At 38.7% G+C, this 27,699-nt stretch overlaps 1 protein-coding gene across 5 annotated transcripts in view; it reads right to left on the reverse strand.

Moving 5' to 3' along the window:
* The window catches only part of LOC580912 (sodium bicarbonate cotransporter 3), a 57,774-nt gene that overhangs the window by 8,455 nt on the left and 21,620 nt on the right, over positions 1–27,699 (reverse strand). For 2 of the 5 annotated variants that reach the window (XM_003728845.3, XM_780940.5), the window contains 13 exons: positions 22,966–23,116; positions 8,047–8,184; positions 7,627–7,777; positions 6,918–7,078; positions 6,301–6,540; positions 5,857–6,014; positions 5,063–5,305; positions 4,504–4,597; positions 3,899–4,043; positions 2,844–3,018; positions 2,169–2,302; positions 1,372–1,584; positions 400–685 (listed from right to left, as the gene is read on the reverse strand). In XM_003728845.3, the coding sequence (XP_003728893.2) occupies positions 400–685; positions 1,372–1,584; positions 2,169–2,302; positions 2,844–3,018; positions 3,899–4,043; positions 4,504–4,597; positions 5,063–5,305; positions 5,857–6,014; positions 6,301–6,540; positions 6,918–7,078; positions 7,627–7,777; positions 8,047–8,184; positions 22,966–23,116 (2,289 nt within the window). Of the gene's footprint in view, positions 1–399; positions 686–1,371; positions 1,585–2,168; positions 2,303–2,843; positions 3,019–3,898; positions 4,044–4,503; positions 4,598–5,062; positions 5,306–5,856; positions 6,015–6,300; positions 6,541–6,917; positions 7,079–7,626; positions 7,778–8,046; positions 8,185–22,965; positions 23,117–23,233; positions 23,279–24,100; positions 24,376–27,699 lie in introns of those variants that run through there. The other 3 variants (XM_011664717.2, XM_003728844.3, XM_011664718.2) reach the window with 3 other exon arrangements.

Consider the following 27,699-nt stretch of genomic DNA (forward strand, 5'->3'; position numbering starts at 1 on the left):
TTACGCCATAGGAGCAGGAACAGTTCTATTATTCAGTAAGTTGTGTGGCCAAAATGTTGACATGCTGAAACCTTATGAAAAATAAAGTGGGGGAAATAATATATAAAACTCAAAGAGTGGGACAAGAAGTTTATGATATTTATAGTTTTGGTAGATCTAGGCTTTTGATGTTGTAATCCTTAGGACGAGATTGTTTTGCTTTTCAACGTAACGAAATCAAACTGACGTCTTATTGTAATAGACTTTGAAGGAAACGGTTCAAGTAAAAAAAAAAAACTGCACAAGTGATACAATGTCGAGGATATTAAGAAGAAAATAGTTTCAACCAACCAAAAATTTAGTCTCCAATATTGTAACAAGAACTTATCAAACGTTTGCCAATTCTTTGGCAATCTTTACCTTGGTGGGGAAGAAGTTGGCGTTGCGGAAGTTCTTGAGGGCGTAGGAGAGGACGAAGGTGCCAAAGAAGAGGGCGCAAGAGAACAAGAACACATCCGGGACAGCTTCGTGATGGGTTTCACAGTCTCCGACAAGGGTCCCGTTGACGGTCTTGCAGTCCTCCTCGGTGAGTTTTTCTGTCCAGTTGTACATGGCGGGATCGATGGTCTCGTTCTCGTACTCGCACATGCACATGTCGGTAACGTTCGTGGAGTGCTCTTCGAAGTACTCGCCCAGTTTCACATGACTGCGTGCGATGAGAGCAATGACGAGGGGGTGGAGGAAGTTGACATTGGTGGTCGTATAGAAGACGAACGTGGATTGTGGTTGTCAACAGTCGAGAAAAAATGGGATTGGAAAAAAAGGAAAGAAAATGTGTTATTATTGACATCAACACAATCTATAATAGCATTCTATTAAGGATATTAGTATTGTTTGTACAGTTTTCGTCCCGAAAAAAAAAATCTCGAAAGCCGTGACAAAGTAAGATGATCTAATGTTACATTGTTCCACTATACATGAGGTGCTTAATTTGTAAGCATAATCTAACACAATGCCCAGTAATTAAATACTAAATAATTAAGCGAACCATTCACTTAATACCTAGAACGACGGATTAAAAGAAAAAAATGTTCCGAAGTCACAATATTAGACAGCAATTTGAATCTCATCTAATTTTTTAAAGAAATAACCACAAGTCTGCGCAGGCCTATTACGATGCTCTGATGGCAATTCACAACGTCAAATTTTTCCAATCGTATTAAGGAAATTCAAAACAAAAATGTTATAAGACAAATTTGATGTTTTAGACAAACGAATGTCACTAGCGATATTATTTTCGATACTATATCCGCAATGAGTAATATATTTAGCATTATTGATGTTTTAGTTTTGGATAAATTTAATTTTGGCATCTTTTTTTGAATAACTCACGTCTTGATTGGGTACTCGTGGCTGATCTCAAACAGGTTCTCAAAGGCCTCCACAATGAAGATGAAGGATATGAGAGAAGAGAAGGCTTCTTCGGTGAATCGGGTGAAGTAACGAACCAAGGCACTAGCGTCCGTAGCAACCAACACGATACAGATAACACAGGTCCAGAACCCGATCCAAACACGGAACGAGATGTAATCAATCCCAAACGATCTAGAGAGAATAAACCGTACACTCATTAGATATGTTTACCAAATTATAATACTCCATTCACGTCGGCAAACGGACTCCATACACACCGTCAGTCGACCAAGATTTTATATTTCGTCGTAATGTAATTTCCTGACAAGTATGGTTTCATTCTCGTCGATTTCTCAAGGATACAAAGAGCTTCTATTACTACTTCGGTTTTTCATACCGGGTACCTAATTACTTAACCTAGGTCGAGAGTGGCATATAAAGATGAATGTCTGTTCAAATGGGTACTAGCCTCGATCGTGTGGTTCATATTCAAATATAGACCGTGACACCTCTACGTCTTCATTTATACTGAACAAAAGCTTTATTTTAGAAAGGTTGCACCGTACATTGCATGATAGCTATGAAATTCCAAGTACACCTTGTATCAAGAAAGTATTTGATTTTGGTTATGCATCTCAACAAATACTCTGCAAGTTGGTATTTGTTTGTTTATTTTACATCAAGAACCGGGTGAGTACCGGGTGTTTACTGAGGTCCACATCGTATTCATTGCAATCCAACCCGCAAATTGATCATGAAGCTGCCCATGCACTTACCCGCAGAGTTGGTACATGATGGTTTCAAAGATGAGGATGGGTCCCGTACTACCAATAATCGTGAGAGGTTGACCAGAGAAGATATGATAGACAACTCCACAGATAGCCGCTCCAATCAAACTCTCAAAGGCCGCCTATAAAGGGTTAGCATGATAATAATGATAATAATAATTCGGTCTTATTCACCCAGGGCAGCCACATCAGTATCAATATTTAATCCCAGCATTGCTAGTTATGATTTATATTATTCATTACCTCTGGGTCAAGATGGACATTTTGGGGTAAGTAAAACCTTGTCAAAGGATGTAAGCGCCCAGCAAGGATCGAACCTGGAACCTTTCATATCAGAGTCGACAGTCTTCACCATAATACCAGTGCTCCAACTATTTATGATACTATGGTGTTGAGAATGGCGGAATCAGAGGACACAACCGACCTGTACCCCCTTCTTTAAGCTAACGTAGCAAACCCTTGGTGTGAAAATAACAAATTTACCCCTATCAAAAACTGGCCCAATATTCACCTTTTAATTGTGTGCTTGCCAGAACTCTTTCAATATATCGTGCCCTATCCCCCTTTTTAAAACAAAAAACATGAATCCGCCCTTAGTCTGAGGAATGACTTTAAAGTATATTGGGACTTAAATTAATCTTGGGCTTTCCCTTATATACTCACGATATAGTCCTCGGTGGCATCGCCTAGCAACCCACCAAAGGTGATGATGGGAGTGATGCAGGCGATGTACATGAAGACGAAGGAGGCCAAACATTGTATGTTGAGGGCGTGGTAATATTCGCTCCAGTAGAAGGGTGCTTTCTTCTTGATGTCGTTGATGAGACCACCGAATAGTCTGGAGGAATCAAATTGGAAAGATTAGTGAGGGTTAAATCATTAGGTCCATGGGATGTGTTGGCTCAGTCAGTAGAGCGTCCGCCTCACAACCGGGAGGTCGTGGGTTCGAACCTCGGCCGCCTCATACCAAAAGACGTTAAAAGATGGGAGTTGCTGCTACCTTGTTTGGCGTTCAACAATAAGGGATAGAGCAACGTCGATCTGGCGCTGCTCAGTGGCTGCCGGGCTCACGATCAATCGGGCAAAAAGAATTTCCGTTTCGGTTTAATACAATTTGGAGTGGACTATTAGGCTATTATTAGTAGTAGTAGTAGTATTACGCTGGACGACGAATAACATAAAGTTTTTGAAAATGTATTTGATTTTCGGAGAGGAATTAGTCGAGGGGGTTGATCTAGTGTACTCGTCTTCGGAAAACTTCGACGGCAGTCGTTGTTTTGGTTGGGGTTGACACGCGTGATTTGGAGTACATGAGCCTCATGCAGAATTGCATTTATACGCGACTTAACACCCAAACGCAACTTGAGTTTCCGCCAATCAGGATCGCGTATTTAGGACGTGCGTTCCATGAGATGAGCAATGGATCACGTTTAATGAACTTTGCATTTAAACGCAACTCAATACCCAAACGCAACTTGAGTTTCCGCCAATCAGGATCGCGTATTTAGGGCGTGCGTTCCATGAGATGAGCAATGGATCACGTTTAATGAACTTTGCATTTAAACGCAACTCAATACCCAAACGCAACTTGATTTTCTACCACTCAGGACCGCGTATTTAGGGCGTGCGATTTGAGGAGCAATGAACTACGTTTAATGAACTTTTTTTCATGCGAGAAGCCCCATGTCTGTTTCAAGGTTTTATTTTATGTTTGTTACCTTCCTGTTCTTGCTAGCTCGACCTTGTCTTCTTCTTCTTCCTTGATGATGTCGATTGGATGGGTGAAGTGCTGAGATTGTCTCCTCATTTCAGAGGATAGTGTCTGCTTGGGAGGCTCGATACGGATGTTAGGATCCCAGGTACCTGTTTGCAAATAAATCATTTCGGTTTCAAAGATAGTCACGCGATTGCTTTATGAAAGAAACACCTAGAAGTGTATCCTTGAGTGGTTGTTTATGTTGTAAACAGAAAGAATTGTGTACGGTACTATGAGGTTTTTTGAAATAATCAGATTTACAACAAAATGACTAAATATTCCTGAAAACTGACATTTTGATTAAAAAACATACAAAGCAATATACTTATATATTGGTGATTGCTTTACAAAAAAAAAGATTGACCTTCGACCGGCTAATTGACCTCTGTTTACCCACCACAATTTGAATTGTATTGCATCTCATTATCTAATTAATAGTTTCTGTTTACAGGCTTGTCCATATGTCAGTTTGTGTGTTTGTGATTTTATTCAAATCGGGGAAAGAAATTGACTATAACTTGAACTTAAAGTTTGTAGAGTTAGGTAAAGCTATGATGTTTTACTAACCTGGAGGAAGTACAGTGACCTGTTCTAAGAACTCATCCAGACCAGCTAGCAGATCTTCCCTGTCTCTTGCTTTGTAGGCCACTTCGTGGAAGACCTGTGAGATAAAAAAGATAGACGTTACATAGACAATTCATGTACTGGTGATTCATTTGATAACTTCAAATCTACTACAGATATTAGCAGAACGTAAACTATAATTCGACTAAGAAATGGACTTTGATTGGACTGAATAACTGAGCACATAGCAATGAATTGGTAACCCGTTGTCATCGTAAACAGATAATTGGGGATTTCTGAAAAAATTTCGTAAGTCAGCAAAAATAATTCAACATTGCTAAAAAAAAATCACAAAGGGGTCTTCAGATCTTCCAATTTGCCGAAAGAGGTCTCAAACAATTTTTAAATAAACAAAAAATGCATTTTTAGTTTCTGTGATCTTCAGACAAGTCTTTAAAACTTAAAAATTTGGCAACAGAAATTTTCCCTGGAGGGTGTAACCGCTCGTTTTGCGACGCGCGCCGCCGCCTTAAAAGAAAAACTGCATTCGTTGATAACTTACATCGTCTGTCATAAGGGTTGCCATGCAACGACCGATTTCACGGTACTTCTTCTTGTCAGTTGTAGGTGGCCCGAGCAGTAGGAAGACGAAACGGGTCGGGATGGGCACTTCGGTAATCTCCGATAACACCTTGCCTTCGTTGAGGCGGATGAAGGCGACCATGGGCTTCTCAACGAAGTCGACTTCGCCCACGAGTACATTGGAAGCCTCGGCACCAGCTGGGATCTTACGAAGGAACTTCGCCTGTTCAGGTTGGATAAAGAGTCATCAGGTTATCAATACTGGGGTCTTATGGGATGGAGGAGTCAGGAGGACACCCCAGTCGATAGGCATTTATTGGATTACAGCAATGTTTCCTATTGACTATGAATTTGTTGAATATTCTTGAAATGCATTGTTGATTTCAGTCAAATAAATCCTCTTCACCGTCTTTTCAAATATGTTTATCCTTGAAACAATTTTGAGGAAGATATGTGAAAGTGTGGAAATATCGAACGAAATAATTTAACCATGATTACATGTAGTAACACTGACCTGACATTTACTACTGCAACATTATTTGCTTCGGGCTTTTGGGCGTTATCATGTCAAAGAAATACGGTTAGGGTTATAGTTGCAGTGGGGTTTTAGCTAATGTTCAGGAATTACGTCAGGATTCGGTAAGGACTATTATAGAAGATTGACCGCAGAGCTTTAATCGACGGAGAATGAATTATTGAAACTGGTTCCCACTTACTTAATTCATCATTATTATGACAAATATAATTAGATGATGACCTGATCAATCGTCTTACCTTCTCATTCTTAACCTCTTTCTCCTTCTGATCGAGGCTGTCCGATGTGCCGACTCTGCCGACAGACCCTCGGCTCTCGGTTCGGGCGCCATCGGGCATCTTCGACAGAGCATTGGCGCTTGAGTTTTTCCTCATCTCTCCATCCTTTTCTTGTGCTTCTGCAAAGTACGAGAAAATTTGCGATTTTCACTTTTCACATTCTATACTCTTTCTGTCTTGAATTGTATAAATGGGTATGTTCAATTACATTATGACAATCATTCGCAGTGAAAATGTATCATGTATCAATGGTGTTCATATTTATTTATGTTATTTAGTCTTAGCCGAAATGTATTAAGGTTTACAAAATGATAACTAAAACTGTATCATACACAAACTGCTCTTATGATCAAAATGTGACCGTCTTTGACCGCATAGTAACCGCAAAGAAACCGCTTCACGTACCTTGTTCCATGCTGACTGTGTTGTTTCCGGTGGATTGGCTGCGGCCGATATCGGACATGGCGCGGTCCATACCCGGGAACATGCTGCTTTTTCTGCGACCTTTGTTGTAGGCTTTGTTTTCGGGCTCCTTCTTCTTCTTCTGTTTGTGGTGACGATGACGGGTAAGGAGAGCTTCGCGAGCGATGATTCGCTGGTCCTCCTCCAAGACGTTTGTGGCAACCAGGTTGTCCAGTGCGAGATCTGAACAAATTTAGGGAGCAACAAAAGATGGTGATGGTGTAAACGGTGACGAAAAAAAAGAAGCAGCGACACCAACATAAAGTTAGATTAAAATCTGTTTGCGTTTCGAAATTGGTTCAAACAGGGTTAATAGAACAATTATACAGCACTCTGACCGTACTCAACTGGACATAAATCCAAAACATCAACAGGTCGACCCCTACTATCTACATGCCTATAATATATGTTGTGAAATGTAAGAATAATTTTGACAGACATTTAAATAGTGTTCCATTTTCTGACAAGGGTAGCCTCAAATGTTTCATTGGCTATAATTCCACCCGATACATGCCTTAACCTAAAATTGAGACTAAAATGTTGTCATTTTGAAGACATACCAATGATTTGTTCCAGATCGTCTGCCACCATGTCGAGTTGGACCCCACCGTTCCTGATGAACTTCCTGAGCTCGAAGAGACTGTGAAGGGATAGGGTGGCGACGTGAGGCTTACTCCAACGGCCGGCCCCGTGCTCGACGTTCTCCTCGTACTTCACCCATCTACGAAGAGAGAGAGGTGAGAGAGAGAGAGAGAGAGAGAGAGGTGAGAGAGAGGAGAGAGATAAAGATAGACAGAGAGATCAAGAGAGACAGAGAGACAGAGAGATAGAGAGAAAGAGAGAAGGAAAGAGATAGATAGAGAGAGAGAGAGAGAGGGGTGACAAAGAAATGGAGTGTAGAGGGAAGATAATTGGTGATTTGTCGAAAGGAATAGCAAAAAAGGGAGAAAATGATATATTCTTAATTGGTGAGACGATGTGCATATATTCATGTTTAATGAGCGTAGAGCCGCAACATACCCTTCCCCTTTATGTGGAAAATAATAGATAAAAGATTGAACAAAAGATGGATGTAAGTTTGAGTAAAATGGTGGCTTGACTGTACATAACCGCCAAGCCCTATTATGTTCATAATGGCTGGCCGCATGTTGAAGAGGGTGGGATTTTATCATAATTGTTATCTTGTATTGGGTCCTCTACTACATTTGTTGTCCTCATTATAAAGATATTAAATCTACTGTTATCATCATTATGGGGATAGAAGCTCACCTTGCAGTTTCTTTCCATTCGAGTAAACGACCCTCTTTATCATAAAACAACTCTTCCATTTCAGAGTAGACTGGTGGAGTGTCCTTCTGACGACCCTCTCCATCACCACCCAACAAGAACTGCACACGCTGTAATGGGGTCTCTCCAACCTCTGTAGATTGAGAAGGGGTAACAATCTTTGCATATAATTTGGATTGACTTTTAAACTTAATCTGCAATCATGGTTCAAGTTAACTGAGTATATGGCACCTTGAGACCGTGCCTGCATTTTGAGACTACGATATGCTCTGTCCTTTAGCAGCTCCTCATATTTGATACAGCGAGAGACCGTCAATCTAGGCTCTGCTCAAGGTTTTAGGAATTGAGGTAAAGTGTCAAATTAAAGTATGTGTTTGTAGACGAGGGTTGACCGGTGCTTACCGTTTTCAAAGTTCATTTGGGCCGCTGGACTCTGTGGGGAGTTTGGTCCGTTGCTGACCGGGTTAGCATGACCGTTCTGGTGACCTTTCTTCCGGTCCGGTCCATCAGTACCTGCGTACATCTCTCCTGATCGGTGGTCTGCAAATTAGAGAAGAAGGAGAAGAAGAAAAAAACATTTACGTTAATATTTCTGCCACATAGTAGTCAGTTTCCATGTGTATTGCATCATAATTCGCTGACACCAAATTTGGTTGAATTTCCGATTGATGGGTGCACAGGTATCTCGGGCAGCTAGCCCGTTGTCCCACCGGGAAACACTCCAACTTGCCATATTATCTTGAGAATGAGGGAAATCTTATTATGATAAGAATTCCGTATGGCTCTAGGTTCAGGGCACACAGTGCATTACAAAAGACCTATCGGTCTAAAAATGAAGACCATTCTTGGTGATTGACATCACCTTTTATTGGGCTAACACCCGAATGGGGTCGAATTTCCTCATGAGAACACACTACTGTGACTTTTGAATCACGATATCAACCATATTTATCATAGACCTCTTGAAAGCGTCCATACTTTTTCAAAATTAATCCATGTTTCATGTTGTCTCAAGTTCCGATTAAGTACCTGTAATTCTTAAAAGTTTTCTTTAACAACGCCTAAGCGCTGGTCCTATAATCAAACAATATTCTTTGAAGAGTTGAGCATTGTCGTTAATTTGCTTAGCAACCGTCAATAGATGTTTGTCTTTGTAATATGATCGCTAATATGTTTCCAGTGTCCTCACAGGTTTTCATCCACAAACACAGAAAGGGTCTTAGCAGAGGCTATCTTTTGGCAATCTAACCCTTACCGGACGAGTTATCACCGAGTATACCGCCATCAGGAACTAGTTAGTCAGCGAACATTGATATCTCGCAAGTTGTGTTTCTTCTGTGAGATATGTTCTAGTCATTGCTAATGGGAAGTCTTTAACTAGCACGCATCTATCTAGACAAGCTCACACCTGGATCATGCGAGCAAGAACATCGTAAGTACCGTTTTCACTAGCAAAAAGTCGTTTGATCTTTATCATAATCATACTTCTCCACTTTTTGACCGATAGAGTACATAGATATTCTCTTTGTATTTCTGAATATCACCCAATGTTTCTCTCTTAGATAGGGCTAGATATATCTGTCGCAGTACTTTGGGCGAGACATTAATCTACAGTTGCCACACTCTACCCAGGTGAGGTAAATGGGTACCTGGCAGGAATAAATTCCTTAAAAAGCTCGAGCGCTGTAATGGGTGCGTATATCTCTCTTTTAACAGTGAATAAGATTTTTTAAATCGCCTCACTTTCATAGTATTTTGTTTAATTTTTTCTCCTTTATTCTCTATTAATTTTCTTCTTTCTGTAATTTTACATTGCATTTGTTTTCACTTCTCTCTACATAGTTTCAATCGTAACATTTGCAACAGTGACTCTCCCGTCTAACGCCAGTCTAACGTCTCTTTGCATCTGCAAGACGAGACATCATCTCAAAAATTCAAATGTCACACATACAGCGTTCTGACGCCGACCACGAAGCGCCGCCATGGAGTGAGTCACGCTGCCTAACCGCTGATGGCAGTCCCCCCGCTACTGGCCCGGGAGAGAATCTAAAGCTTGGATATCCCCTCGATTCCTTTCGCTGGCCCGGGAGAATGTACGGTAGGTCGATGAGAGATGGGACTAGGTGGAGCATGGATCGCACCCTTCATGCGTTCAAGGACTTGTGACGATGTTAAATTGGACAGAAACTTTTGAATAAACACGCCAGATTTTCAGAAAGCAAAGCTGGGTAGTAGGCGTTTAGGGGGCCGGCTCAATATCATGACCATAATCATAACTATGAAATCGTTATAGGATAACATATTAGATCCAAGAAAATCGGTACTAAAGGCTCATAAGTATTAACCGGTGATATCCATACCTTTTCACAAACTTCAAAGACCAGTTAGTTATATTTACATTTCTAGTTATATTTACAGTTAGGGTTATAGTTATGGTTTTAATTGTACTATAACTTTAACTAGAGCTAGAGCTATTTCGGTGACTTGGCACTGGCGCCTTCATCCGAGTAAGATTTGTTTGTTGAACCAAGACAATCACATTTCATTTTAACAAGCTGACGCGGATGATGACGAAGTTTAATGTTTGGTAAATGCATAAACGTTATCGTGTCTGTATTTTGACGACCAACAGTGACGAAAACGCCACTGATGACGATGAAGCTGATGATAGTTACCGTGATGATGATAGATTGATATTTGGATGAAGATGCTACCTCTTCAAGAAGAAGAAAAGAAGTCTGACAGCGGTAAATCTGCGTAGGAGGGAATCGCTTCTTCTCTCCAGCTATTTAGAAGTTCAACTTTCCGGAAATTCTAGCTAACGAACGATGAACGACGTTTTACAAATACTAAGGCTCTCACAAACTCACAGGGTTATTTGCATGTCAAGGGCGAGGGATTTCCTTACAAAGCAATATCTAAAGAGCTTTCATCTCGTCTCCCCCTTAACATTTCTAAAAAGGAATCCACCTTGTTTCTGGCGGATGTGAACTCATCGTAGTAGCCAGCTCGGCCACGAGACAAACTCTGCTGTAGTGTAGACAGTCAGAATTTGGAGTAAGTCCAAAAATCGAGAAAGCCTCGATCTCCTCGAGTTTTTTTCCTTTGCATCTTTGTGACTCGCAACATCATCTTGCAGCATCTGCAATCTTGGCAATAGCATGCCGCTCTTTCGATTCTTTATAGTATAATCTGTGCACGTAATAATGGCCTCTCCATAAAGCTCACTCTTTTTCTGACTTCAACTAATTGATCACCAGATTCTAATCCTCGCAATTCTGATGGAGGGGGTGAGGAAGTGCGATGATAAGATCTTTAAGCCAACATAGTAACGTTACAGAGACAAGACAATTTTGGGATGGTTCCTTAGCTTACACATTTCGGAGAAACCAGCCAGTACCCTGGCAAAGATACTCGTCATAACCCTAAACTTCGTGCTTCGACGGGGCTCCCTTTTTTTCTCATCGACTCATCTCGTCATCGATCTGCTTACCCCTTTTTACTCTCTTTTTGTCAATTCCTGTCACATCTTCACTCGAATTTAGGGATTTTCTTTTCAGTTCTCGAAAGAGCCTCTGACTCACCGAGGGCAATCGATTTCCAAGTAAGGAAGGTTATGTTGTGCCTAAGCTAACTTAACATCACTTACACGTACCGTTAAATGAGTACCCTTTGTTGGGAAGGAACTGGGAAGCATTATTGCCATAAGAATATTCATCTACTGTATACAAAATCAACCACGTATGACGTTCGTAAAAGTTGGCATGAGGATGAGACGCTTTGCATGTTTCTAAAATTATCCTTTCCCTAACCGCAACTGATCAACCCAATTTCGTCTTCAATCCCAGTATTGCTCATGTGAAGACTAAAACGAATGTTGCCTTTATATGCTCGATCTAATTTCCTGTCGAGTTAACAAATAGTCATTACCAATATCATCATTATACATCTCGTGTAGATCTGTCCCTAGCTTTCCTCTTGATGTAAGTGGAGAGTTTAAGTCAAGTCACAAGATCCATGAATCTGATATTAAAAGACTATTGGTCTCATAAATTATTAATAGGAATGCCACTGCAAGAATCTAGAATATAACATGTGTATTAGAAAAAAAGAAATCCGACTGCCACTGATTAACGCACATAAGAGAGCATAAGACAATGACGAATATTCGAACTTAACTATGGAAGCTGGTTTATGGTTCAAGTCTGTCATTGGTTACTATGCCCATATTAGGTTGCTTAAACCGAAGCACTTGAACCAGCCAAGTCCATCAAGTCACACAAGTCACACATACATTGCGAGTAGGACACACAGGAGAGGGTTCGCAGAGGAAGCATAACCGCTAAAGAAATCGTCTTGCCTGTTGCCAAGGGCGCACAACAAATAGAACAACCAATGCTGAGAGGTTGGTTGCTGCCATAACGAAAACTTGATCAATTCGGCGACCCTGGTAGGGTTTTTATGGATATGCACCAACGTCATTTTCTTATGACTCACAAGAAACGTCTCCACAAACATAATTTGTCGTCTTCCTTCCCTCTGTGGGCAGGACTCTTAATTCGAAGGTCTGCCCATCTTAGGTACGACGAGGTAGATAACATAGTCTGACAACCGGTGTACTCTGGAGAATGTGACTAACTTGTATTTTGGATAAAAATAACAACTACGTGATGTACATTTCACATACGTCTCGGAGACGGAAACAACTTTTAACCACACACTTTCAACAGACTCTTCTCTTAAAAGCCCGACAAAGCACAACAGACTTGAAGACGACCGTGCATTTCTGAAACACAAAAGCTTTAACATACGTTGTCCCAGGGCGTCGCTCCCATTTACATCATAAAGTTATTGTTGATGATGGCGATGATGAGGACGGTGATGATAATGATGAGTTTGGTGATGATGATGATATAATCATCACCATCGTCACAATCGTTATTATGTTAGCAGCTGGAGACAGAGTGTATTTCCGGAAGAAATAAAGCGTTGAATACTATCATTACCCTCTGCTAAAAGTATAAGATTTTTGATAAATACTTTTCCGCACCCCTCCCCAATCCTAAAAAAGTGACACCTCTAGTAGGATTGTATTTACTGGAGTGGGGTGTCATTTATTCCACACTTAGTATCAAAGATTATTCCATCTACCATGTCTACCGAACAAGGACGAATCATTCGGGAATCGACTTCGGGTCAGAGAAATTGGATTACTGGGACACCTTCCAAACTAAACTGTAAAAGTTGAGATTACTACAACAAGGTGAACCACCTCCGACTTACTCTATCTTTCAGGGAAACACTATGATTCAACTGAAGAAATAAGCAAAATTGGAAATCAAGATTAAAGAGAGTAAACCTCCCAAAGGGACTTTTAGCACTCAACGTATCGCCCTGACACATTGTAATAACAAAATATTACTCAGTGATTCATTTAGCACTACGAATACATTTTTTAGAGAGTCGAAATCTTTCCTTTTGGGGGGAGTCAATCTCCAAGAAAGCGCGGAAAATAATGTTAACAACTCTATACAGTATAGGACTTTCTTCTTTGTAGTATAATGCACGTTTCTTCTGAAGCGACCGAGTATGCATTTCGAGCGCTTCCCTCCATTGCAGCAGGGATTCGCCAATATAGGACAATGGGTCATGCGATCTCATGCTAAGTTTACATTGATATATTTTATAAATCAGATCATAACATCCAAGCATATCGATTCAAGATTCAATTCATTTCTCCACAAATGCAAAACATAGGGAGTTACATAAATACAATACATGCATATAATACAATAATAGAACATGTACATCATATATGAAACGACTCCAGTTGGAGCAATGTACGTTTTAAAATGAAAAAAATCAAATTGTTAAGATTGTTGCAATATTGACATAGAGTTCGATGATCATTTAGCCCAAAAGTCATGTAATTCTGTGAAGTGATTTGTTTGATTCACGTTTTCGTTGTTCTCAAAATGCCTTTATTCGATAGATAAGGATTGTTTATCATTTTTCCATAAAAATATAAGTAGAGCATATACCATTTATGAGAGGGATTGAGAATCCAAAGTGCCGATACTAACAGTGATGATAATAATCAAAACTACACTATTATATAGCCGGGGTATATAAACAAATGTGTATAGGATGTAAAACAGTTCGTTCAACAGAGACAACTAAAGATCTTGAAATGATAAATTAACCAAAATATAACCTGTACCTTGTACACTGTTGCCCATGAAGTAGAAATACCTATTTTTAACCTCTTGTCATTAAATGATTATGACAGTATGATTTATTCTTGATAGTATAATAATAATGACTGCTTTGAGAGACATAGTTGTTTTTATTAGCTCAATGGGAGGTTACAATCGTGCTATTGCCCGAGACGTGCCGAAAAATGGCGTGTAGTTAAAATCTTGAATGATCAATAAATACTGATTACAAAGAAATGATAAAGTTTTCACAAGATGTACACTTTAATATCAAGGATAAATCACATTTGTACAATCATTTCATGAAAAGAGGTATCAAAATGTATTCCAACTTCATTGGTGACAGGGTATATGAAATGGGTGAGGGTAATAGACGGCGCACTTTTTAATTGCGCTAAGACAGTCGTTTCGACGCTCAACAAACTGGGAGGGTTTATGAGGGGATGTCTGCATCTAATGAAACTAAATTGAGCTTCATTTGCGGATGATTAACTTGTAGAAAACGGCTTTCTCATTGTTTTGACCTGCTTTCCGGCACCACGTGACTATTTTAAAGGAAACTTTCATCGATCTTGGGGATAATCGTGACCTCTATTCTACATTCCCAAAATAAAGAGGAACTTTTAAGATTAGCGTGATTAAGGTCAAAAGTTCAGTTGGGTCGCGAACGAGGTGAAAAGTTTAGCGGGAAACAGATGTAATGATGGATATTTGGGTGGGGTGCCAAATCTTACTAAGAAAAGGCGCCACTGCGGAATTACATTTTTCTATCATGATCAACGACAGAAATGTAAGGAGAGGGTCTACTCACATGTCCACACATTTGATAATGAAATATGAGCAAAATTGATCGAAATTATATACCATGCATATGATATGCAAGTCACATAATGAAGTATGACAAGCGTGAAGATTTGTTCAAAAGCTCCTAACCACTTGGGGCCATTACACACTTGTGTGGAAACGTAATGTACTCTATTTAAATTACTTTAAAAGTCAATTATAGCACGAAAATATCCACTAAAGCTTAATATAGCTGCCATGCATCAAGAACGGAAAAGGTCACAGCTTTTCAAATCAGAAATCTCCGTTTTGTGTTAAATTTTCAGCCAGAACTGACATTTTAAGTATTAGAAAGCTTGTTATATGACGTTAATAATCAATTTCCCTTTCGCAATGTTGTCACATGCATAGGGAAAGTTAACATGGGCAATCTATTCTCAGATCTTACTAACTGACAAAGCCTCATGGGTCCTAGTTGGTCTACCTCCATCGTCTACTGAAATGGTTACATATTGAGATCAACCATAGGAAGAGGAGAATAAATTTTGCTGGAATATTCTTTGTTGGGGAAAAACCACAGCAAGTCTAAATCAGGAGCTACAGTTGCTTCAGAGTCAGTCACGGGAACATAGTAGACTTAGAAGTTATTACCTTCTCTGACTTTAAAAGTTATTGTGTGCCAGGTTCCCGTGTGACTTGGTTTTAGCTTCTATTTCGAGACTCTTCCTCAGAGCCTGGGTGACAACTTGTGCCTATGCGGTGAGGAGGTCTTTCTGGCTGCAGCTAACTAACAGCCAGGCTGAGTCGAGCTGACTTTTAATCTACGCTATCTCGGGGCACATTGTCCGCCCACGAACCGCGAACACGAGTGGATGAATAGCAGGAAAACTCAATTTAGCGGCAAGCTCGGCTTGTGTGAGTAGGCTTCCGCAGCAACTGCAGTAAACACCACATGACGGGTTTACAACCAAAAGGTTACAGACAAGGCCCTACTTTTGAAACCCTTAAATGGATCGAAATCATTCAAACTCTTCTATTACACAACATATTCGTATTCTGAAGCATCTTCTTCTCATACACATCAATTCATATTTCCGGGATACATTGGTTGGTTGGTTGGTTGGTTTTACCTGACTGCTAAGAAAGCATGTGTATGCACGTAAGTAAGCAACCAGGGGACCGACGTCTTTGAGTCCTCGTCGAGGGACTTTTATATGAGGATTAATGCCTTACCAAAGGGCACTAGCGCATCGAATCGGTTTCGAACCCGGGACCTTGCGGTTTCGAGACCACTGCTCTACCACAGAGCCATCACGTCCCATTCTGTACTATATGAAGTATGAAAGACTGAAAAAGAGAACTATTGACAGACCATGAAATCAGACGAAAGGTTGAAAACTTGTATCCCAGAAGGTTATTCTAATCGAGACACGCTTAACTTTCGCTCTAAAATTGACACATTTCAAATAAAATGGCCTTGTTTAATCAAATGTTATTGTCGTTAATGGTATTTAAAAGAATCCTTTTAGTTAACTGAACCTTGAAGGCGATATCAATATCAAGAGGCACATGTATCTAAGAATGAATAAACTATTCTAAGGACAACATCGCCCTCTATTGACTGATTAGCCAAGAAAATTAGCAATTAATCAATGCACCATTAATTAATTCCTAATTAAATTACACCTATTGTGACCAAAAGGAAACGTCAGGAACCGCTGATTAGTTTAGTGTTACATGTACAAATATAGGTATGAAGCGGTTTGCGTCCAAGCGAGGGGATCAAATGATTTTTTTTTCGACAAGAAGATGCCTTACCTGTGTGTCTGTGATGAAAATTTTCCAGCTAGGAGAGAAAAAGTCTTGTTGATACTTCCCACAGTAACAATCAATGTTAATCTACTATTCAACCCACTCGACGAAATACACCATCACGATCGAAGAACAACTTACAGAATTAAAATAAAAATACGACAATCCCAAAAGTTGTCAAACACCTGAAGGAAAAAAACGCGAGTGAGGAGGGAACACGTTCTGGTCGTGATGTAGTTGTTGAGAAACTGCTGACGGAATTTATGGCAATATGCAACAAGTATATTTAGTAGAGACACACATAAACGCTATCACTTACATCTATAAAACATATGATTCTGATTTGCGCAGTAAAAATGCTTTGTAATACGGTAACGATAAGGACCTAATACTGCTCCCCTTTCTAACTCTTTCTATTTAGGGCTTTGAGTATCCTGTCGTGCAAATACAATAATTCTACTAAATTTACATCATGGCGAGCCAAGGACTCGCACTGATCCAGAATTATCAGACATCGATGTCATAACACGATTTACTTGTTTGCTTTTTCATTTTTGTCACCTCAAACGTCGGTCTATTTTATTCTATTTATTTAAGGCCAGAGGATCATTAATAGAAGTTCACCAAACGTTCCTCACCTTAAGGTGACCCTGGCTTGTTCTAACTCAATTAGTATCACCCTAGGCCAAGCGCTTTCTTGGCAAGACTAATGGCTGTTGAAAACCATGTTCGAGAAATGCGACAACGCCGAAAATTCGTAAAGGATATTCAAACTTTGAAGGAAAATTCGAATTTGGTAGCAAGTTGCACCGAACGAAAGTAAAAAGTTTGAACGAAATTGGATGAAGACACAGACTTACTGATCCTATATTTTAAACATTCCATAATTTTCTTATTATTTGACAATTTCTTTCAAGATTTCACCAACCTGTTGTTATGCTTCCACGAACATGACACGACTCGACTTGTTACAAAATAAATTGGAATGTCCTTTAATACTGTGTTATCTCTCTGACGTACGCCATTGCAATAAGAATGACGAATAGGATGGGCTTCCAAAGGGGGAAAGTAAAATACTTGAATCACCTAACAACTGGACAGACTTAAACATGTATTCGAGCATTCTGGAAAAGGGGAAATCCCCTTTGACGTAATACGTGGGAAATGTGTTACTGCTGCCACCTCACAACTCCTATTTCTACCATAGTTGTTTTCTACGTCCCCCATTGTGAATTTTCAGGAAAATCCTTATGTTATCAATAAGTATAATCTCATTTGACGAGAAATATGACAAATAAAAAGGAAAAGAACTATTTTGATACCGACTAGGTGGTTCAGTAAAGGTTATCAAGATAATGTGTCCAGTATCACTTACAAAGAGAAGAGCAGACGCACGCCTTTTTCTGTCGAAAGCATTTTATATATATATTAAGATATTAGTGTTTAATATTTTCCTATTTTATCACAAATCCCTGGATGATGGAAATGAATCACGTCTACTTATAGATTACATTGATCAAATTTTAACTGTTTTAGATGGGCAAGGTACCAAGTTCTTATGTCTACTTCAGGTGAAGATATAAAAGTATCGGACCTTGTTCTTTATTTGTGCTGTGCAAGTGTAAATATTTACGTAAAAGTTAATGTTTCTCCTTTAAAGCAGTAATATAAGAAAATATAATTAAGAGCTCTAAATGTATTTTCCTATTTTTACTAGAGGATTGAGAAAAAGACACGTTTTAAAACGTTCTGTTAACTGCGATTCATCGTTTTAGAAGGCCGGAAGAAATCATTTGATTCTGAAGAAAAACGTAATTAGGTTTTGCCTTAAGTATAAAATGAAATCGCAGGTACCTCAATTTAAGTTGAAAGGTTGGACTTTCAGTGCCCCTCTTAGAAAAACCTGGATTAGACAATTTGTATAAAGGCAGTATCATCACGTCATGAGTATACCTTAGCTGTCACCACTGATTATAGTTTTAGTTTAATCTTCCAAAGCCAAGTCCCCTTTCCATCGATTATGAAAAGTTCAATAGAAAGAGAGGGCGTCCCAAGGACAGAGTCAGGTTAATCTCGGGAGCATGAATACAGGCCCAGGGATTAGATCAGGTGATCGGGAATGCCTTATCACCTTCCATCGATTCTCTGACGTGACGTCAACAATCATAAACAAAAGGCATACTCCCCCTGGTATCCTCGCCTATACTCATGAGAACCAGGTTTGTTTTTTTTCTTTCCTAAAAATACTCCTCCTAAAACTTATTGTTTTGATTAAATGATGAAACGGTTCGCAAAAGAGGTTTGAAAGTGCTTCAAAACCTCACAAAATCACGATTGCAAAGGCTGTCAAGAAATTGACTTAAGATCAATTCCACTTCCCTATAGTATTTGCCTATATAGAAATATTCTCCGGATTACGTAATAATGCCATAGTCACGCTCGCACATCTCAAAAAGTGACGTAAAATGCTGCTGAATTTATCATTTCCGACTTCTGGAAAGTCTTTCCGATCTTGCTCAAAGTTAAATGCATGGGTACCTTATAAATCTTGGTTTTCTAGTAGGGAAGAACTATATCACCATGATCGCTGTGTTACGTTTGCTTGGACAGATTGATGCTGAATGGGGTAGCCAGCTTAAGATACATATCTGCCCTTGTTACAATTCGATAGAACGTGCACAGCAAACTTTAATCAACCGTCACGACCGCTTCGTTAAAATAAATACATGCTCCACATCTTTTTACCTTCATGAATTACCGGTAGGCCCTATGATAGGAAGAGGAAATAGCTTTAATCATCTTGAAGAGGTCACTTCTGAGTGACTAGCCCCCTTCTCTGCCCCTCTTTGGTCATCATGAGACCATGGCTAAACATCATATAGGCCTTGACCCCAGACTAAGGTACAAGACAGCACTTCTGAAAATCTACCGGGGCTCATGTGAATTAATCATCATTGTCTTTCGAAAAAATGACAAAATGTAGAATAATGAGGATGATAATATCAAGATAACAATGTTCTTTTATGGATAATACCCGATTGACATTTGCGAAAACTATCATTAGTTTATGAAAGGATAAAGGAAATTATATTTAGGAGAAAGGTGTAGAGAGGTTAGTAGAGTGTTGACAGGATGGGCACGTTAGGTGAGTCACTACGGGAAACTCTTGGCGTCTGATACTATCAGCGAAAGGGTGTACAGCATAAGTGTGCCCAAAGTCTTTCCTAGTAATATACGTGTGGATTAGCACAAAGTATATTCTCTTTCATGAATATGTCTGAATTGCATTACATAAACGTTTTTCTTATTCAGAGACATCCCTCTTACAAATATGTCTTACATTCTAAGCCGGATCTTGTGAATGTTACACTCTCTTATTCTGTATATATCGATTTAGGCCTATGAGTCATGATTAACTGAAAAAATGATGAAGTAACCATATTTTATTGAAATGGTATAAATATGCAATGTACCTCGTGACCTTTCTTTGAGAAATACATTCAATTTGACATCAATATGACATCGTGTAATGCCGATTTTCTAGGATGCGCTCTGCGTAAGTTATTATTATGATTTGTAAAGAGCGTTTAGATGTTTGAGTAGATAGACTCTTCCTTCTGAATATATTCGATTAACTAATTAAATCGATACCTAAACAATGTCTAGATTCCTTTCATTATCAAAAAGATATGCTAATCAAGCTAACTAATAGTCAGATTATTGCTTATCTAGCGATTCTTTCTACTATAGTACAGGTTTCTTCTAAAGCGGCAGAGTACGCATTTCGAGCACTTCTCTCCATTGCTGCAGGGATTCACCAATTTGCGTTGAGCGGAAGTAGCGTTCAGAATGTTCCGATCGGACAAACAAACAACGGGCGGGGCTTGAAACATTGATCTCTCTAAATCTATATTATTATCACCTAAGTGGGAGGGGCTCAAATAAGTCGTTTTCCCCTCAAAATGTATTAATCCCTTAGGATTTAAGACCAATATACGACATGTTTGAAATTCAGTGAGCATAACGGAAATCCATCCATGCCATGTATCAACAAGGATAGACTTCAGTGTCCTTTTTCTGACACAAGAGAAAACAATGGATTTGTGAAATTATGAAGGCTTCAATAAGTCCACTGATTTTTCTTGAACATGATTTGCTTTCTTTCATATTTTAATTTTCAGGGGGTCCTTGCTGGCTACCTGATTTAACGAGGCAAAAACGATAAGATATTATTTACTGAGAAAAGTAAATCGAAAAGAGTTCAGGGCAGAGGCTTCGGAGAAGGGACAACAGTGCTTTTCCCCAGTTGCACTTTGGTTCTCGCCCACAAGTTCTCCAGTTCATCTTTGGCGGATTATATAGTTGTGATATTATTTGAGATGTAAGAGTCAATGTGTGACATCCGGATCAGTTTTCAGAATAAACAGATTTGATCAAGGCAAATAACTTTATTACAAATGATACGTGTTCAGATATTACGAGAAAATAATAAGATATGTTGGCAGGTAACAAATTTTAATATCATTATTGACATTCTCTAATCCACATGATCAATCGCAAACATACAACTCCAATATCTTTAGTAAAGAAAATTCATTATAATTAATCTTCCGTTAGATTAGTTTTAATTCACCGCAACTGTTAAAAAAACAGGACATCCAGGTCATCTAAACTTTCCTCGTTGCTAAATAGAGGTGTTACTCGCTGTGGTTAAATCGAAACATGATCAGAAATGTTCGATTGCCCCATGAGTTGCGAACATATTCCCTAGTCAACTAAATTCCTAAAAACTTGATCATTAAAAATGGGACCTGTTTATCAGGCGGAGATGTAAATTGTTGAACACACCCGTGAAATCATCATACTAGGTCAACACATCTTTCTGTCTGAATTACATTAATCAGTTCCATAACAACTAAGAAATCATAAAGGGACTTATCATTGCTTTTTACATTGAATCAGCAACCTTATCTTTTTTTAAATTTAATGTTAGACTTTGTTCACTACTATAAATAAATCCGTGACAGCGCCCTCTGTCTAAATCTATATGCCTATAGAATTTATAGTGTACCAAAATCAACAACAAAATCAAATCATAATTTTGTTTTTTTCAATCCACGTATTTTTTTAATACCGAACATGCTGGAGCGTGCATCAGGCCATATTTAGTCAGGCCCCTGAAAAAAAGTGCTTGGGTAGTAATCTTATCAAAAGAATATTCACAAAGTGTTGACATACAATGCAATGACTGCGCGGTTTGTCTGATTGTTCGACTCCTTTACAATCTCGTGCTGAATCATGAATACCTCGAGAATTGCTGACATTGCACATGCAATTGAGGCAGACAAAGATGAAAAGTTGTTGCTCAATTGTATTCAAAGATCCCCATTTATCATGATCCCCGTTGGTTATCAAATGATATACGAATGAATATAGTCCTCTCTGACACAATCCTTAAAGGGATTTTTAGCCTTTGATGTATTGCCCCGTTTTTCTTTGTTCCCTTTTACTCCTTTTTACATCCTACATGTTGTACATGAGCCAATTATTTATTTTGGACATCAACTTGTAGCTTATATCGTTGCGCAATTTACTCAAGGCAGCTAAGAAAAAAAACACCTTATTATTGAAAGCGTTTGGTATCTAACTATTTATGTTTTTTATCCTTTGTTATTATACCGAATGGTATATTCAGTATATAGAACTGCCTTACGAGTGAGCCTGGTATTATAAAGTAAAATTAAAGTATAATTCAAACAAATATTATGAAAGATTGGAATCAAAACAAAAATCATGAACTTCAAATTGAAACAAGTTCCTACTCTGTTATCACTAAGAAGAATACATTTTTCCAGAATCGTTAAAAAGTTAACTATTTGTTCGTAATCCGTGCATAAACAATGAAAATAAATTTATTTTGGATTATGGACCCTGAATAAGTCACAATTCCATTGAGTGAGGTAAACGTACAGTTTTATAAGTCAATGAATAACATGCAAACAGATTTTTATGAATATTGTTTTACGACACGTCAGTATCTGCTTAAAAGTGATGAAATCATGTAGCACTGAAACGTGTGAAAGACATTCCTTCAAATGTTTTTGGTACTATGTTTATTTCTTATTATTTCGTGTGATGTAATACCGCGTTGTATCATTTTGTTTGATTTATTAACTGATTTACACATGGTGATAATTTAAATAAAGCGTATAAAAAAGGGGAAAAGGAAAAAAGAGAGGAATATCTGGGGGAGAAATTTAAAAACAGGGGCATAAAGTTTTTATTTTTCGACACATTGAAAAATCTGTCATTGACTTAAAGCCCCACTGCACTACTTATAGCTACTTGGGCCCTCTATATAACAAACAATGCCTACTCGGTGACTGTTGGTCCCCATGGTCCCCTTTTAATGAGATAACCACCTGTCAGTGACCATGCATGGAGGTATAATCCCTCCTGGCAGAACTAGTGCAGATAGGCTTTAATAAAGGTGATTTTTAAGTATTCTTACTTGATATGTCCTTGTTGTCGATGTGTCGACTGGCTCGTCCAGCTCCCGTATCCACCACCACGTCTGTGTCGTCTCCGACAGGCCCGTTCATGTTGCCCCGAGCTCTTCGGATTCGAGATGATACCGGTGATTCTTGCAACAACCCTCTGTCCTACGAATTCAAAGAGAAAAGGAAAAAGGTTTTAATAACGAGCATTTTTATTTAAAATGTTAATTCTTAGCATATTTTCTTTAAAAGGCCAAGTCGCACCGCCAAACCGACCCCTACCGATTCCAAATCGAGCGACTCCTGCTCCATGTAATTTGTGTGTGGTCTATAGTGTCGGTCAGGTGACGGTCTCGTGTGCTTTACTAGGGTAGTACCTCAATCACATCGTGAAAATGCCCGATCGGTTCTCGGTCTTTTGGGGTAATTTGTTTTGGTTCGGTCTATTTTCGGTCCGATATCGCAGGCATATCGAGTTGCGGTAAGGCATACATATGCAGAAAGATTCTCCTCTTTTCATTAACATTCATCCGGTCTTGAATTCGTGACCCGATTCAGTAAGTCATTAAAGAGAGGTATCATAAAGTTTTCGTTAATTAGCAACTTGCTCACAGGCCACACTATTCAGGGGTTAATGCTACAAACTGTGTTTTATTTAGATGCAAATGTCAGCAACAATTTTTCCCGATGAACATGCCCCCTAAATTCGGCAATAAATCAGTATGATTTAAGTTATACAAATGCGCATGCCTGTTCTTTCATTTCCTACTAATTGAAACATGTAACCACAATAGAAGTATAGTGAACAAGTTGAACGAATCCTAATCCCTGTGAAAATAAATGGTGGGTATTGAAAGCCCACGCACATTATTGACTTATCCAAAACAACATGCATTAACTGTTGAGGACAATATCTGCATCAACTAAGACATTATCTAGCTGATAGTAAACGTTGTGATAGACCAAATGGTTGTCAGACTGACCAACACGGAAGACAACAACAACAACAACACTATCTGTAATATTAGTCAGGCAGCATGATGTAGCATGTATTACAATACAAACAAGGCAAGAAACGCACAGACTGAGAAAAACTACAACAAGATAGACTATTACATGTAGCATGATTAGGCAGTCACTTTTACATACCATAGACAAGACAGGGACGTCGATCTTGGTCGACGTCGAAATACGATCATCGTCAAAACTACATTCTCCCAAGTCTAAAGGACGCCGGCGATACACTTGAATTTGGTGGAAAGACATTATATGTTATGGTCCTCAAAATCAAGTTTTCTTTTAAAATAGAAATCAAAACACCACTCCAAAACGTAACCCTGCGATCGACGATGCAAAATGGTGTAGTAGCTAGTAAACTTCTTTTATGACACATTCCTCATTGTATGGCCCACGTACTTGGCTATTTAAGCAAGTGTCTTTGGACTTCGCATTTGTATTGAGGATTGAAAAAAAAATGGGGAGATTAGAGCCATTGTACACGTTTTGGGGAAGACGAGCGACACAATATTCAGGAGCGGATGTTACAATAAAAAGGAAGCACAAAGGATTGGAACCATTAATGACCCGCAGTGAGGCTGTTGGGTAGTGAAGCGTGTTTTACATTCCGTTCTAGAATTAGATGTCCAGGGATAAAATGTACCCCTATTTTGACCCGTTTGGATGAGTGGCTAAATTGTTTGAAGGCTACTGTAGATAGTTAAACAGTCTTACAATTTTCACATATCTATAACATATTTAATAAATCTCTTATAATGTTCCTGTAAATACTGCTTATAATTTCGGCTTGCATGGTGATGTAGATATACATCAGACTTACAGTTGCACCATGTGAGAGAGGGGAAGGATTGTGGAGTCCTGAAAAGGATGGTCGGTAATCTTTCTTTCTTGAGTGTGTGTGTGTAGTCCTGAAAAGGACTGTTGGTAATCTTTTTTGAGCTTAGAGAACTAAAGGTCCAATTGGAGAGGATGGGTAGTAGGGGGGGGGGGCTCGACGTATCGAACAGGTTGACTATACGTCGTCCTGACAATATAGAAACATAGTAATGGTGTAAGTAGTAGCAGCTGTCGTAGAATAGGAATAGTAATACTGTGGCATAAGTGTTTTAGGAATAGTAGTAGAAGTGTAGTCTTATATATATTATGAAATTACATCGAAATGTAGTTTATGTACAAGAAGAACCCGTCATTGTCGTACCGATAAGACGTTTACTAACCCGGCAAAAATCACGAGCCAATATCAACCTTGGATATTTATCTTTCTCGAGAAATATCGAAATAGATCATTCTTTATTTTTTGCAAGACTAAGGCAAACAAAACAATATCATACTGGTCTCCAAGTTTGATGGACATTCTTAATCTCGTTTTAAATGGGTTAATCTTAGCTTTCCTACGTGTCTAATCACTATGTGGTCCGGAATGTCGACGGAAATAACCGATTATTGGTTAAATGTCTAGGAGTCCTGAAATGATCGTCTACGTAAGAAAAGTACACAGTTATAAGCTTGAGTTCCAAGTATAGCTAGCATTTACCATTTACATATGTACGTAAGACAGACAGAATACAACATAAATTAGATTCTATGCGTATCTTTTAAAGGTATCACGCACAGGCTATGTCACTTACTTTAAATAGATTTGGAAAATACTTTCCAAATTCATCTGTTCTGTTTATGCTATAAACATAGAACCAAACGTGAATTCCAAAACATAAATTAATGGTATGAAAATTGAGCATCATGAATTATCGCAGGATATAACGCAATTAATATCAAATGGACTTTAAAAAGTGACTTAATTAATTGTAGCCAATTGTATCTAAATCATATCACTATTTTTAATTTTCTTCTTTTTTTAGTTTTTGTAATTATGTGAAATTTTCTCACAGGTAAAGTTCATAAGGTGTTTTTTTTTCTTTTGCACTTCAACATATCTGTAAAGGGGCGATTTTAAGTAGCTGAATTTTTCTAGAATTATTTTATCAAAAACGACATGCATTTGTATAATTTGCTAGTGAGTTAGATTTTATCTTGGTTAATTACAATATGCATTTGTTCGATGCATGCTGGAACAGTAACATTATTTCAGAACTTTTAAAAACTTTTTATCCACGAGAACGCCCTCTAATAATGCCCTGGATGCGAGTATAACTAAAATATCCCGTTTGCCATACAAGGCTAACCCTACACAACGCAAACGAGATTGTTCCCTATACATACTGTATTTTTTATGGTCAACTCCAAACATTTATTGCGTTGATACCTTCGCCTAATGAGGAAATTAGCTCATGCTCCATTAATTATCGCAATGTTAGCACTGTTCATTTCGCAAACATTTGTTGACGATGCCACCCTCACGTATGGCGCGTCAAAGCCAACACCGAACACCTGTTGCTGACACAGTCCTTACGTCAGGTTAATGACGCAGTCCTTACGTCAAGTAAATGACGCGCCGCGTGCAAGGGGCATACAAGTGGTTTTTCATTGGACGATCGGCCGAGGGTGTACGGTCCATGAAACCCCCTCGTCACAAGGCCATACCCACTCATACAAGAACAATTTACTGTACACTAGGCATAAGGTGTTATTTTGTTCGATATATCGTCGGTTTGGTGACGGTCTTGTCGGTATGACTGAAGTATGATGGTTATTGTTGCCACCTCGTCGGACCCCTAGCTGACATGACTTTCTCCGGACAGCCGCCCAAAGAGTACGCCCCTTTATATACACCCTCCCCGCCCATCGCGCACACAATGTCATGTTTAATAGCTCAAGACAGTGACATAGCCAACAACAGCGTGGACAAGACCTTAATGGAAGGGGGCGGGTGTGACGTAGTAAGGCACACCACACCTGTCCGAAGTGTTGGGTCCTGATTAGAAATTTCCGCCATGATGCTTGAAAACAGTTGGTGGAGTAGGTATGACATACATCTGGAGAAGGGGAGGGGCATCTCTTTTTGATTACGTAACAAATTAAATATAGATAATAATGCAAAAGGTGACGTAAGTTGTATAATTTGTCGAATTGATTTCTAGAATCGCTTTGTTTTTATTTCGGACAATGAAAATAATATTGACATTGTTGGAAGACTTGGAGAAACAAAACCCATCATGATCGGATATATACATGTATGGATTCATTTAACGATACCATACGATATGGTATGTTTAAATCAAACACTATCAAATCCAATCATGTAATCCCGATTAAGAACTAAACAAAAATACCGTGCATAATAGTGCCATAGTATATTATTAAAAAAAGATAAAGAACAAAAAAGGAAATCACAAGTAAAGATCCAACTTAAACCAAATACAATAACCCCCATGTTTGAAGTGGGGCAACGAATAATAGAATGAAAATCCTTCCAATTTTATTACAGATAACCGGATATGTGACTGATCTCTACAAAACAAAACTCTGGATTTACCCGCTAACACTAACATTTACAGATCTGTCACCCTCTCAGTAATTCATTGTTGTTTTTTATCTGATACTTTATGTATGCTCTCCCTCGCTGCGTCATACTTCTATTTCAAATCACGCGATAAAACAATAATGTTGACGTTTGAAAATGTCACATCATCTGAATCATACTAGTTATTGTAAGTTTCTGTATTTGATTATAGGTAGGTAATACGTGCGTGCGTGATTCTATTTATGTTCAGTAATGAGAGATTTTAATAGATGAAATGTGACGTTGATCCATAAAGATTAGTTTGTTGATT

This window comes from Strongylocentrotus purpuratus, unplaced genomic scaffold, assembly GCF_000002235.5.
Source record: "Strongylocentrotus purpuratus isolate Spur 01 unplaced genomic scaffold, Spur_5.0 spur5_scaffold_7, whole genome shotgun sequence".
NCBI lineage: Eukaryota > Metazoa > Echinodermata > Echinoidea > Camarodonta > Strongylocentrotidae > Strongylocentrotus > Strongylocentrotus purpuratus.